This window comes from Quercus robur, chromosome 2 (assembly GCF_932294415.1).
Source record: "Quercus robur chromosome 2, dhQueRobu3.1, whole genome shotgun sequence".
Classification (NCBI taxonomy): domain Eukaryota; kingdom Viridiplantae; phylum Streptophyta; class Magnoliopsida; order Fagales; family Fagaceae; genus Quercus; species Quercus robur.
In genome coordinates this window covers 96,630,599-96,646,308 of record NC_065535.1, presented here as the reverse complement: position 1 = coordinate 96,646,308, position 15,710 = coordinate 96,630,599, and the positions used below count along the sequence as shown (strand labels likewise).

At 33.8% G+C, this 15,710-nt stretch overlaps 1 protein-coding gene across 2 annotated transcripts; it reads right to left on the bottom strand.

Moving 5' to 3' along the window:
* Positions 1-1,133: 1,133 nt before the first annotated feature.
* On the bottom strand, positions 1,134-14,682 carry LOC126716068 (probable disease resistance protein At4g27220). Of its 2 annotated transcripts, none has more exons than XM_050417018.1 (4): positions 14,308-14,682; positions 14,161-14,218; positions 2,111-4,988; positions 1,134-1,701 (listed from the first exon to the last, which is right to left on the bottom strand). In XM_050417018.1, exon 3 carries the CDS (start codon positions 4,984-4,986, stop codon positions 2,137-2,139), a length of 2,850 nt encoding a protein of 949 aa, XP_050272975.1. In that variant the 5' UTR covers positions 4,987-4,988; positions 14,161-14,218; positions 14,308-14,682; the 3' UTR covers positions 1,134-1,701; positions 2,111-2,136. The 2 variants fall into 2 exon arrangements, with proteins under 2 accessions (XP_050272975.1, XP_050272974.1); XM_050417017.1 differs by having other exon boundaries at positions 2,093-4,988; positions 14,308-14,680.
* Between the last annotated feature and the right edge of the window lie 1,028 nt (positions 14,683-15,710).

The window sequence follows — 15,710 nt, the reverse complement described above, 5'->3', positions numbered from 1 at the left end:
TTGATTTCAATCAAAGTGCTTATAAAATAACCTCAAGGGGGGTAGATTATAATAAACATTGTAATCGCTCTATAGCCTATATTGTGACAAAAAGTAAATAAAGTTGTTTTATTTGTAGAGTATCAAAAAAGTCAAAAAAATATTCAGTGTAGTAATTTTGTGTTGTTGCATTGCATCCCATGTGTTTGGTAAAATTTCTTTTAGAAATCTTATGGGTTTTTCTCAAATCTATTTGTTATTTTTATTTTGGTCATTTTATTACAAATAATTAGTATCTCCACCATCAAATTTTTAGTTAATCTGAATTTTCTTGATAAGCTTTTACTTAGTTGATCATCTTTACTGAAAATGCCAAAAAGAGAATAAGATAAAATTTAATTTAATTTAAAGCATCATTATGCTATTAATGTTTTTATGTATAGATACTTAAGGAACTTTTTCTTTTTGCAGTTTATTTTATTTTATATTTCCATTTTATGATATATGATTTATTGATAATGATCTATTGCATAGTTATCTTTATTTACTTTTCCACTTAGTTTCCATTGTGAAGAAGAAAAAGAAGTGGATCTATGTTTTGGAGAAAAATATATCTATAAAAGTTGAATCACATACATCTGTATTGCAATAACAAAGTGTATATAGTTACAACTTGGTCTAATAGTTCCCCCACACTATCAATTTAAAAAAAAAAAAATTATTACATTATGTTTTCATATATATCTCACTATACATAATACCTAATTACAAAATATATTTTGTTACACTACAAAAAACTTCTAATTTAAAACATAAATTCAAACAACACATATTGAATTTTTAAAAATATACAATCTAATATATTAATTCAATAATTATCCAATAAAAAATAATCATATCATATTTTTCTGCGCATCACGTGGGTCTACAACTAGTTTAAATAATACTCATAACATTTTAGGCAAGATGAAGTTGTGGCAAAATCAGGCAATCATGAACTATCAAATTTTCGATCTTTTCTAAACAGCTTAGAAATATAAGAAAAGGGTAGATTTGGCTGCCAAAATGTTTTTTTTTTTTGTTGACGGCTACCCAAAACTTAAGTAAAGGCAGATTACCATCTAAAATGGCATAATTTAAAATGTTAAAAAAAATTCACAAAAGACTTGAGACAATCATTAACTCCAATAAGGAAGGTTTGAATCTAACATTCATGTATCATAAATACTAAATAATCACACATATTAAGATAATAAACAAACTCACAACAATCATATGTTATCTCGAAAAGGACATAATAAAAATTTTAAATCTAGCAAACCAAAAGTAGATGGAGAAAACATTTATACGACTAGCTTACATAGAAGAAATGCTGCGAAGAAGAATGGTTAGTTGAACATGCATATAGACCATAATCTTTGTTCAATGGCATCTTCTTGCCAACCAACGCACTCCACCATGACTGATGGCCTTCAGCACATCTCAAAATGATCGGATTCTCATTGTTGAAGCACAATCTTATCAATTACTAGCACACGGATATCGTAATTCTCTCTAAAGTTGGCAACTTCAATGAGTCATTGATCCAAGCGCTTTTTGCTCTTAGAAGACCAGAAAGCACAAGCATCTTTAGACTTGAAAGCACACCAGGTTACAACCCATAGTATTCTCTCAGATTTCAGGACATTATTCAATTCAAGCTATTCAATCAACTTTGGACATCTGCATAAAGTTAAAGTTGTTAGTCAAACCATGCTTCCAAATCCAACATACATGACCTTCTTAAATGCTTTATAGAAGCAACATTTTCCATAAGAGAAAATTTTCCATTATTCACAATCTCATCATTGATAAAATACCTAAGGTAGTTTTGACTATCCCTTTAATAGTATAATTTAAAAGTTCAAAATTTTTCATTACAAATTTGAGACAATCATGACCACCCACAACAAAGGTTTCTTTCTAACATTTATGTATCACAAATACTAAACAATCACACATGTCAAGATAATTGATACACTCATATTCATATGTGATCTTGAAAAGGAAGAACACGAAAATTTTAAATCTCACAAACCAAAAAAGTTGATGGAACAAACATTTCTACCATTACCTTACACAAAAGAGTTACCGTGAAGAAATCTGAAGCCGAAAAGACTAGTTGAAAATGCATATAGACCGTAATCTTTGTTCAATAGTATCTTCATTCCATACCAACGCACTCCACCATGATTGTTGGCATTCAATACATCTCAATTTGACTGAGTTCTCACAGTTGAAAGGCAATCTTGTCAACGATTGGCACCTGGATATCTTAATATTCTCTAAAGCTGGCCACTCCAATGAGTCATCAGTACAAATGCTTTCCACTTCTGGAAGATCATAGAGCTCTAGCGTTTTCAGTTTGGGAAGCACCTTGAGTTCAAACTCATTGGAGAATATTTTTTTCAACTTCGGACATTTCTTTAAGATTAAACTTGTTAGTTTAGCTAGGCTTCCACTATGTACTGGACCTTCCCATATGCTTTCTAATTTTGGGACATTATATATGTACATCTTTTCCAAGTTTTCTAGTGCACTTCTTCTTTCGCTATCACCATCAATAATTGTTTCAATATCATCGCAGCCTTCAATTAAACAACCTCGCATTTTATTGATATTTCCAATACCAAAATCTGATAATCTTGAAGCTCCTTTATGACCAATCAATTCAAATGTTTCAGAATTTGCAAGAACCTCTGAAATTGCAGGATTTACCCCTTCACCATTTGCAAGCTTGAAACACTTCCTGATTTGATATTCAAAACAATCTAGAATATGATAACTTGATGAGTCATGATAACCAACAGAAAAGTGGAATGTGAAGTGCATTTCCTTCCACAATGGGCTTGTCGAGATAAAACTCCTAAGGCAGTCCACATCGGGAAAGAAAATTGAAAGAGAAGTCAAACATTTCAAGGTAGCCACCTCCTCTGTAATAGGCTTTACAACTCCCTCCCACCTTCGATTGTTCGGATCTACATCAATTCTTAGTTCTTCCAATAAAGAAAGATTTGAAAAGACATTTTGATGACATTCAACATCCCCTGATTTTCCCAAGCCAAAATTTGACAAGGACATACGTAAACACTTCAACTGAATCAAATATCCAATTTGAATTGGTAAATGATTAATCCCAGTTCGTCGAATATCAAGCACCTCAAGATGCTTTAGTTCTTCTAAGTACTTAAGCCCTATTAAATTGATGCAAGAATTCAGATACAATGCTCTTAAACACGTCAAGCAAGGCACAGATGATGGTAATGACTTAATTCCAGTGCCGTGTAAGTCTAGAACTAGTAGATTTTGCATGTATGTAAAGAATCTATGAGGAATCACTTTCAGGTCATTATTTTTTTGTAGCAGCAATGTTTTAAGATTGTTGCAATCTGGCAATTCTGGTAAAATGCACAATTTGCTATCCATCAAGGAGATTCGATTTACCTGCTGCCATTCTTCCTCATTGGGGGGCTCTTGTAGCTCCTCTTGGGTTTTCACCAAAATCTTAAAATCTTCGCTTTGGGAAGAAATTTTAAGGGCCATATTCCGCAACACTTTGTTCATACTTACATGATTCATCTTCTTGCTCCTCTCTAGCAAAGATACTTTGATAAGTTCGTCCAATATTGTATGCCCTTTACCACGTGCAAATATAAAATCATCAGCATCATGAATAAAACCTTCAGCTTTCCAACATTCCAACAAATAATCTATATATATGTCATAGTCTTCAGGATATAATGCAGTGTACAAAAAACAAGATTTTTTATTGTCAGCATCTAAATCTTCATAACAAAACTTTAAAAACTCAATCAATTCATCCATGCCTTGGACTTTGATACTACGCCATCTTTGCAAACGCATTAATCCATCATGCCACAGGTGGAAGTTATCCTTTCTTCTGAAGGTGCTTGCTACCCTATCTATTAAGAGCGGCAAACCAGCACACTCACGAACAACTAGCTTGGCTATTGGCTCAACACCTGAAATATTTATATTTTGACCGACTTTCTCCTTAAACATTTTCCATGCATCTTCTTTAGACATTCGTTTCACATTAATCAACGCATCCATTTCACGACAAATGTGACGATATCTAGTCGCCAATACCACCTTGCTATCCTTTTGGTTGTCATAGATTCCTATCTTTTTTAGATCCAGAATGTCCCAAACTTCATCCAAAAGAAGTAGATACCTCTTGCATTCCAACTCCATAGATATTCTCCAAGCAATTTCATCAACATTAGTGATGCCTTCCATATTCAATTTTAGCCGATCTATAATTACATGTTGCAACTTTTCTACACTCCAATCTTGTGATACATGAACCCATATGACAATATCAAACATTCTAGCAATATCTTCATTGTCATTTAAGTTCTGCATTATTGTTGTTTTCCCGATTCCTACCATTCCCCAAAGTCCAATTTTTTTAACATTCCCATCTCTTAGGAGGCTCAATATATCTTCAACAACGCAGTGGAGTGATGGCTTGTCTTCTATTTTGGGTGCATGCATAATTCTCACACGTTCTGGCGGTTTCTCAACTATCATTCCCCTCTCAAATTTTGCCTCTGACCAGAGGTTATGTAGCTCATCGCACTTCTCTGCCATGCTTTTGCTAAGTTTTGCACGGAAACGATGGTGAAAAACCCTCCATAACCGCTTTTTACCTCGTACTTTCTCGTACTTGGTTTTCAGTTTTTGCACATCTTCTTCACTCTTCGTGACTGTAGACATCCAACCTTGGCATTCTCTAGTGAACTGTTTCGTCTTATATTTGTTTGCTTCAGCCACTGTATCTTCCTTTCTAGCAGATAGCTTCTCTGCAATATCTGTTAACCTTTTATAGTGTTTTTTCAGGTCACGCGCATAATTAACAGTCTGATTTATGTTATTGACAATCCGTTTCCCATCTTTGTACACCTCAGCTGCAACTGCAGAACCTACTATCTCTGTTCCCGACATACCTGTGGTACAACAAAATAAAATTTAAGACGTTGACAGAAATTCAAAATGCAAAATGAAGACTAACTTTTCAGTTCAATGATATAAGGATTAAATTATAGTTAACAACACAACAAGGGCATGGTTGGTCCAAAGATGCCAACTAGATTCCACTGAAATGTTAGTGGACGAACTCACAAGATTAAAATACAAATTCAAAGCAACGGTGTTAGAGATATATTAGTCCATTAGCATAGGTCCAAGTCTAATTCTATTTTATGTGCAAGCCAATCCTCCTACTTGCACTAAAAGTCTATTAGTCTAGGGTTTAGTCTACTATATATACATATGTTATGGTTCATTGTAACACAAGATTTGTACTACACTCTAATATATTATTGATGTATCCCTTTAGGGTTTTCTTCATGGATGTTGGCCGTTAAGCTGAACCACGTAACCCTTGTGTGTTATTGTATCATATACTTTATGCTTCTGCTTCCGCATCTATACTAGCATATTCAACATGGTGTACCAATATTAATATTTAACATGAAATGTTAGTGGGCGAACTCACAAGATTAAAATACAAATTCAAAGCAATAGTATTTCACAATCTTAGAAAAAGACTTTACAGATGAGACTCTTTTCATCAATGAAGATTATCTATACATGGGCTTATAATTTATTTTTGGGTAGATTACATAAATGGTTTGTAATCTTTACACCTTGTGTTAATTTGATCCATAACCTTTAAATTGTGTTAATTTGATTTCTAACCTTTTGTTGTTGTGTCAATTTATTCCCTACTATTAACTCTTGGACAGAATTTGCTGACATGTCTAACGGATTGAATAAAAAATTATTTCTTTGGCACGCAGGCGGACACCTAGAATGCCACATCATATTACATTAAAAAAAAAACAAAAAACAAAAAACAAAACAAAGAACAAAATAGAAGCATGCCCTGCCTCTCGCAAGTCCTATTTGGGATCAAAGTTTAAAAATCCCTAACTCTCTCATTCGATAATCAGACCATCCCTCATCACTCAAAACCACAACACACAACAGCTTCTTCACATTTTGGTCGATAACGAAGGTTGTAGATGGTGAGGATTGGCGGTTCTGGTGAGGACTCTCTCTCTCTCTCTCTCTCATTGTGGTTTTGTTTTGAATATTTGTGATGCGGGATTTTATTGAATTGGCACAAAGATGGGAGATTTTGGTATTGGGTTGAATTGGGCATTGGTTGAAATTGAGCTTTTGTGCTGTGTGTGGAAATGTGTTGCTGTGATTGTTTACTTTGAATTTGTGGTCTTGGAGTTTGTGTTGGGACTGGATTTTGTTTAATTTGTTGATTGGAATATAAGCTTTTGAGCATTTGTTCCATTCTGCCAAAAAAGAAAGAAAAAGAAAGAGCATTTGTTCTTATTCTCTGTGTGCATTACAATGATTTGATTTGTGATTTTGGGGTTTGGTTTGATTTGTTGAGGCAGAGGCATGATTCCATTTTGTTCTTTGGATTTTGTAATATGAGGTGGCATTTGAGATGTCTGCTTACATTGCAGAGAAATAATTTTTTTTATTTAGTCCGTTAGACATGTTAGTAATTTCCGTTCAAGAGTTAATAGTAGAAACCAAATTGACATATCATTGAAAAGTTAAGGACTAAATTGACGTAAGGTCTAAAGGTTAAAGACCATTTATATAATTTACCCTTAATTTATTTTTTTGGAAAAAGTTAAATTTTTTTTATTTGAGTAATAAAGCAAGTAATGATAATTTGTTATTTATATTAATGTTTCAAATATAAAATAAAAGTAACTCAAAGGTCCTTTTTCCCCATTGAATTTAAGTAGCTCAAGCTCGTATTCACCACGTGAATTATAAACTTTAGAGAAAAATTTTACTAGTATGTCACGAGTCATGATTTTGTGATACGTACATAGATGAATTTGGGTTGTGGGTCATCAGAATTCATGTAGGATACTAGGAGTGATATGTAGTGCATTACGTGCTTGGTTAGGAGATGTGTAGTAATGGGGGCTGCTTTTGCATGGGATTGGTAGAGTTGTTTTAGTCGGTATTGATATGTAATTTTGGGTTTGTTAGAATAAGCCCCGAGTCTTTAGTTCGTGGAGTCATGGTTGTTTAATCTATCTTACTACTATTTAAGGGATTTTCCTTATTTAGATTCCTAATTTTTCATATGCAAATTAAGTATCCTCAACTTAATCTATTTAGAAGATGTAAGTATCTATACTAGGATAAAAACTTCTCTCTCCTAGACTCCCTTAGGTCTTGAAAAGTGGAAGCCACAACTAGTGTTTTTTCACGCAAGATCCAAACTCTTCCAATCTGTGATACCAGATTGTCATAGGGGATTTATGTTCTTTGTTTGATCCCCCATCCCCCTTATCCATTCGGTGATACCTGATTGTTGTAAGGAATTTTATTCCTTGCTAAATCTCCCTTCTCTATACCTCCCATTCTTGCAACAATTAATATCTTTCTTCAAATTGAGTAATCTTCGCTAATGGATGCGTCCTTGGAGGAGATGTGGAAACGCTTTCGTCTCTCTAAAGTAGAAAAAGGTGTGATGTCTGTTAAATCAGAAGAAGTATCTTTTTCACAACAACAGACTCAGTATTAGGAGATAAGTTGGTGAGTTCATCTATATATGTCAAGGAAATTTTTGAATTGGATAAAGATGAAGATATGGAAATGATTCCAACTGTTCATGAAGAGAAATTGGGCCGTACCAAGTCTTCCTTAAGGACTTGGAAACGGTAAAGTTTTTATTTATAACTATTTTGTGTTGGTTTTAATTCCGTTCCAAATTTTATTGTAATTATGTTCAATCATGTTTACCCTGTATTTTATGTGAGATTTTATTGTATGGGTTGTGTGTGAGAAAGAGTGTGAAGACTCAAGCTCTTATTGAAGACAAAGTGGATTTTGCGAGAAGATTCGCGAGAAGCTGTCCCGCGAAGTGAGCCACGTGCAGAGCACATGACTGGAATGCGATAAGTCATGACAGCTGGTTTTCGTGAGTAATTTGCGGGTAAGGCCTTCCCACGAAATACCCGCAAAATATTCTGTTTTGCTATTTTGGCATATTTGCTCCACCATGTCTTCACCTACACTATATATACCCTCATTACCCACATATTGTAAGGAGTGCTTTTCAGAGAGAAAACCCTAGATATTATTACTCTTAGGAATTAGAGATTGTTATACCCATAATCCTCTACACAATCCTTTGTGGTTTTCCTCAACTCCTACCTCTCCATATTCAAATCCTTAAGAGGTTGATAGCCCAAACACTTACCACACCCATTCTGAGTGTAAAGTGGGGGTTTTGGTACTGCTGGGAAGCATTGGAAGAAGCCAATCGTTTGGTGGATGCAATCGGGCTGAATTGCGTGATCTAGAAAGCTAGAGAAGACAAGGCTTCGTCAAGTCAGTTGGTAGCAAGAGCTTGGAGGGCTCAAGTACATGGGGTAGACTAGGCTTGGAGGGTTTTTTGTTATTCGTGTACTTCAACTTATTCTCTAGTGGATCAATTTACCTTTTGGAGGGCGGCAGAGAGATTTTTCGCCGAGTTCTTCGGTTTCCTCTTCGACAACACGTCTCGGTGTTATCTTGTGTTTGCATTCTTCTTCCCTACTCTTTTAGTTTTCATTTTATTGTTGTTATTTAATGAATATGACTTAGAGTAGTTTTATTGTTTGTTCGCTCGCATTTACTCTTATTCTGCACTTAGTTTAAGTTAAAGTAAAAACATCCAAGCCATAACTTTTAATTGGGGGTCTAAACAAGTTCTTGTGTATTCACACAAATTCGAGCTTTCAGAAACGTATGCTTAGGAGTAGTGGAAAAATTCCAACAGATTATTCCTTCTCCCTTGGTGTCACCACAAAAAAACAGGGTGCTGAAAAAAGCTTAGAAAATGCTACTGAAAGCCATAGACTCTAAGATGTGGAGTCTATAAAACTCCTAAATTTTAGATAAATTTAAAATAATAATAAAAACAGTTTTTTTTTTTTTTTTTTTTTCACCATGTTTCTCTATATCCCATAAAATTAGGCACCACCTCTCCTTACACCTTCTAACTTCTTTTTTTTTAGATTATATCAACTTGGGTTTATTTTTGATAGAGTTGAACACTTACAAAAAAGAAAAATGTGAAAGAGAAACAAAAAACGAGCATAAGTGCATGGTCAGAGGCTAGTGTAAAATTAGTAATTAAAAAAAAAAAGGTTATTCATACTATTCTCTATCTTTTCTTTTCTTCTTTCTTTTTTTTTATTATTTTTATTTTATTTTATTTTTTATTATTAAATTAGGGATGTGACTATGATGATCCCCCATATCATTTTTGTTGATAATACACCCATTTTCTATGATGCAAGCCCAACTCAACTTTGCTATTTGAGATGTATCCTTATTTGTTTTAAGGCAGTATCTAGTATGAGGATAGATGAGAACGAAACTGAAATTGTGCCAATTGGAGAGGGGTTGAATTTTTTTATGAATTTTCAAGCAATCATCATGGCTGTCGTGTTTCCTCTTTTCCTACGAAATACTTGGGTTTGCCTCTGGGAACTTGCTTCAAGGCAAGGCACATCTTGGACATTATCAATTTATCATGGAGAGGATGAAAAAGAGATTGATTGGCAGGAAGAAATTGTCCTTATCAAAAAGGGTGAAACTTATTACCCCTTTTTTTTATACATAAGTTACACATGCACCTTCTCTTTTTTTCTTTTTTTTTTTTTGAAAAAGAAGTTACACATGCACCTAGTGGACCTTAAACTCATAACCTCATCCTTATTAAAAGTAGTTTATCACTATATTTCCAACTTTTCTTATCTTTACTTTTGTTGCCTACAGCTACAGGCGTGGCCAAAGGCATGGAGAATACAAAGGGGCTTTCTCTGGTGGTGGTTTTGTTGAGGTCAAACCGCAAAAGGGCCTTATAGTGTGGGCTTGTGGAATAATATTTGAAGAAGATGGAACAACTTCTCACTTTTATCTGATCTGTTGTTGGTGACAATGCTAGAATACGTTTTTGGCATGATTTGAGGAATGGTAAGACCACTCTTTAAGGAGGGGAAATTCTTGTATGCACTCAGCGAGACATAAGTCTTATATGCTGGCGTACGTATAAGATCCCACCTCCTTAAGGAGAGATATCTTAGCCTCTTTCTTTTTGTCTGGGACAAAGACACTGAGGTTACGGATTATATATATAACACAAATGGGAGCTTTTATTGGAATCCATTATACATTAGAGAGGTGCAAGATTGTGAACTATAACATATGGTTTAATTAATGGAGGATATATATATATATACACATACTAAGAAATTACCTAATGGGGAGGAAGACAAATTGGAATGGATCTCGTTGAAGTTTCAAGGCTTCCAAGTGAAGGGTTATTATAAGACACTGAGAGGAGATAAGAACCCATTTCCTAGGCAGAGAATTTGGAAGCTCATGTTCTACCAAGTGTGGCTTTTTTCATACACCTAGCTAAGAACTTGACTACAACTCTACAAGAAACCTTCGACAATAAGGGATAATCATCATATTGGTGCTTAATGTGCAAAATCGGGGAGAATGTCTTGTTTTGTGTTTGTAAGGGTCATATATTTATGTATTGGCAAAACGCACGTTAGTAATTGAGTCTTAGTTTCTAGTGTGTTCAAGAATATTTTGGTTGAATAAACAAGTGATATTATTGAAAACACAAGATTGCTTAAGAAACTAATCAAGAAAAGATGTCAGAACAGGACTTAGATACCTTTTGATACCTGTCAATCTATCAAGACTTAATGGATCTCGATACCTCTCAATCTATTGAGTTACTGGAATTTTTTTTTTTAGCCAGCAACATTTTATTTAGGTGCCTATTTTTTATGGGTTTTTTAACCTAGTTGGAGAGCTATTTAAAAGCCCATTAAGCTCCTATTAAAATAAGGTGGTTGTGATAGAAAACCTAAGGCATTTCATATTGAAACTCTAGCATCGACTTATTGAACCTGTGAGTTCAAAAAATAAGCAAAGTCTCTAGTACTAACAATTGAAGATTTTATGGGGGGTTTGTGTAAAACTGTTGCAAAAATCAGCTACAACAATCAAAAGAGTTGTTGTGCTGTTAGTCATAAATAGGATATTTGTGCAAAGGAAAGGTCTATTACAATAAGTAGTCCAACAGGGGATTGTAGTTGAGGTTTTGTTGTAGGTAGGTACTTTGGGATAGTGTAAGATTCCTTGTATTTGCAACCTCAATTATTGTTAGTGGATTATTCAGGAGTGATAACCTAAAATTCACCCAGTAGGGTTTTGCCTACAATGATTTTTCCCATCTTGATCAAATTACCATGTCAAACTTATTTTCCGCTACATTTGATTTAGATTGGTGATTTTATTGTACCTTAATTTGCATGTAACTTGGACTAATTAATCGACTTGGGTAATTAGTTAATTTAATGAATGTAATGAATGATGATGATGACCTTCAAGAAGCTTATAATAAGCTTTATAAATTATTTTTTCAGATCTCTTAAAAGAAAACAAAATTAGAGACTAAACTTGAGGAGATCAAACTTGAAAAAGGTGAATTGATTGTAAAATTGGATGAAGACAATAAATTAAATGAATTTTTGAAAAATCAAATTTCATCTCAAGTGGATAAAATTAAAAGCTAGGAAGAGCAACTAATTGAATTTAAAGTTGAAGTAGAAAAATTAATTAATGTCAAGCCTGTTGATGAGCCTAACTCAAAAGATTATTATTATTTTTTTTATATTCCTCCATTTAAAAAGAATAATGAAGAAGAGTTGAAGGCTAATATAGCTAGGATAGACAGAGGTGAAAAAATTTATGTTGAATCTGAAATTTCAAAAAACCTATGTCTAAATCCTCTCCTAGGCTACAAGAACATATGAATTTGTCCCACTTGTCATCATTATCATGTTGTTGGTCATATTAGGCCAAATTGTGCTAAGTTGATGTCTTTGTCAACATCCAAATCTAAACACCCACCTAGGAAATCTAGTAATTCTAAAACTACTGATGTTTGTCACCATTGTGGTGCTTCTAGTCACACTCATCTTGATTGTTTCAAGTTGTTTCCTCTTAAGCAAGTGTTTGATATATCTCATCCTTTGTCTCAAGGCTCTATACCTATTCGTGGTAAGTTATTAAAATTTAAGTTTTTTTAACTCAGTTTCTGGGGAATGCTATTTCCTCTAATTTTTTTTTTCTAAAATAAAATACAAAAGCATGAACAATTTGCATTTTTTACTAAAGAATATTCTTACAATGCTTTTTTAAGAGTTAACAAAATATAATAATAACTATATTTAGCTTATTATAAAATGCATCTAATTGCATATTTTAAAATGTACTCATGCATATACATGGAGTTACAAGCTAGTATAAATATGTTACAAGCTAGTATAAATATATGTGTGCATGTGTGTAACTTTTGAAACTGCAAGGTTATTTATGACACTCTTTTTTTAATTATAAAAAATATTAATGAAAATGCAAACATGATATATATAAAATGTCACTTAATTTACGTTATATCCATGTTTTTGTTGTCTCAATTCTATGCCAAATTAATTAACTTGTAATTCTGCATAGATTTTCATGTATTTTTGGGATTACATTGTAATTGGGTAGAGTACTTAAGCCTTGGTCACTATTGCTAGCTGAAGAAGTTCACTTTCGTGAAAGTAGGGGAGTTCAAGCAGCCCGCCCACCTACCCAACCAGCCCGCGTCCGATCCACCGCCACCCAATCCAACAACTCCGGTGGTCAGACGCGGGTTCCAAACTCTCTAACCCGACCCTAGTGGGTTGGTTGTCGGTTTTCCCTTTCAACACTCGTGAAACCCGACCTGCCTGTAAGCTTCACACTCATTCTGGCGATTATTAAGCATTCTGGACCAAATTTGACGAGACCTCATTGAGATCCGTCGAGATCTAGTCTAGATCCCACGAGATCTCGCCGTTATCCAACAAAATCTAGGCTAGATCTCGATGAATCCAGCCAAATATCGACCTTGATGATAAAACTCGAGACCGACCCGATACAACCTAAAATCGACGAGACTCGAACTGAAAGATCCGACCAAATCATTCGGGTCGGTTTCGGGTTATATTTTCATCCATCCGAATTATTCGGGTCGAGTCCAGGTTGGGCACAAGCTTGACCCATGAACAACCCTATGTGAAAGTAAGTGTTGCCCGCAAGATGAACACGTGGCAGAAAAAGGAGCGAGCTTTTTCTTTACAACTTGGTGGGTTTTCATGGTTTTGGTTTTGAGGACAAACTTCTAGCTTTTCATGGTTTTGGTGTCTCGGGTGGTGGGTTTTAATGGTAGTGGTAGGGGGATGTGGGGGTGATAAACAGTGGTGCTTGGATTGAATTGGTTTTTGTTTTTGTTCATTTTTTAATATATTTGAATTTATTATTATTATTATTTTGATGTGGTGTAATTTTAAAATAGAAGATGTAATGTAGAGCGTATTGGAAATAATGTGCTAAAATTGATAAAATAAGTTACTAAAGTAAGTTTTGGTGTGGTAAATAGCATTTGGTATGATATTAGTAAGTATTAACGGTATCAAATCACAGTCAACAAGTAACACCTATAACAGAAAACGCATTTAATGGTTCGATTTTCTAATAGAATGTTGAGAAACTATTCCAGCTAACTATTACCTATTTACCTTCTTAAATTATTTTATTTCATTAAAAAAAAAAAAAAAAAGTTTAGTAATGGACAGCTAAAAATCAGATCAGATTTAACAAAGAAGACCGTTTTTGTTTTTTTAATTTTTTAATTATAATATGAATATATATATATATATATATAACAATTTCATAGACTAACTGGTCGAAAGACCAATAGAAAGTACATCTCTTTGGACATGATTAACAATCACGGGAGTTTCTTCCACCCAAATTCCAATCAGATCAGATTTGACAAAGAAGACAGTTAATCCCGGCCGAATTGAACACCCAAATGGCATACAGCTTAGTCATTTTCCCAGTCAAAGTGAGAGGGCATATATGTATAGAGTAACGTAATAAGCTTTAAGCACTCCATTTCAATTTCCAAACGCATAAACCTAACCATGAATGAGAGAATAGTATATGTGGATAAAGAAGACTAACCTTAGAACAGCTCAAGAAAATCACCAACAAGGAGATATGCAATTCCGGCTCCCCTTACCTAATTCCAAGAAAAAGTACTAGACCATTAAAGTCTTGGCCCTCCAGAAACAATAGAGCAGTGTTAAAAACTTAAAATTATGAAACTACCTTACTGCAGCTCATGAAAATCACCAACAAAGAGATATGGAACTTCCGGCTCCCCTTATAAGCCACTGACAAAGTAAAGACTAGACAGGGTAAGTTGTCCCCACCGGAGTCATAGAACAGCAAAGTTACAATTATGAAAACTCGCCTCTTTAATTTAGTACAGCTCAAGGAAATCACAAATTAAGGAGATTTTTTTTTTTTTTTTTTTGAGTACCAGGAAGAAGATCTGGAACTTCCTGCTACTCTACCTAGCCACTAAACAAGTATAAAGACCTGCTTCTCTAGTCATTGACAAAAGTATAAAGACCAAACCGGCCCATATTAATAAAGGAAGGGCTCGTGTACAATGAAAATTTTCACTGGATACGGCAGGATTCAGACATGTGTTCAAGAGTGGACATGTGTCTGTAATTCAACATGTCCAATTATAACTTTTATTGGATACAAGCCACATCCTATTAATAATAGAGCAATATTACAAATGATGAAAACTAAATTGAAAAAAAAAAAAAACAGTAAACTATGGAGACGTACATATAAAAAATTAAATTTACTATAAAATAATGAATTATGAAAGAATTATTCTAATGCGTGGCCTTCACCTTAGAAATACTTCCAATGGAGAACAAATGCTTTTTTCGAATGCTAGAATAAGTTAACGTTGCTTTCCTATTGAACAAATGCTTTTTTCAAATGCTAGAATAATTTAACGTTGCTTTCCTATTGAACAAATGCTTTTTTCAAATGCTAGAATAAGTTAACGTTGCTTTCCTATTGAACAAATGCTTTCCTATTTATGCTTCCTCCACCAATAAGTGTAATTGATTTTGATTGTCAAGTTGTTCACCAAAAGTAACATCTATTAATTAACCAAATGATGTTTTAAGTGATGGTTTACAAATAGTCTCTTGATAGGATAAAATAAATAAATAAATAAATAAATATTTTTATAGAGATAGTTCCAATTTATAGCATCCGCTCCTGATAACTTAGCCATTAACAAAGTATAAGACCTGCTCCTTTAGTCATTGACAAAAGTATAAAGACCAAATGGAGTAAGGTTTGGGTCCATATTAATAATAGAACAATGTTACAAATAATGAAAACTAAATTGAGACCAAAAAAAAAAAAAACCGTAAGCCGTGGAGACGTACATGTAAGCAATTAAATTTACTATAAAATAATGAATTATGAAAGAATTATTCTAATGCATGGCCTTCACCTTAGAAATTCTTTCAATGGAGAACAAATGCTTTTTTCGAATGCTAGAATAATTTAACGTTGCTTTCCTATTTATACTTTCTCCATCAATAAGTGTAATTGATTTTGATTGTCAAGTTGTTCACCAAAAGTAACATCTATTAATTAACCAAATGATGTTTTAAGTGATGGTTTACAAATAG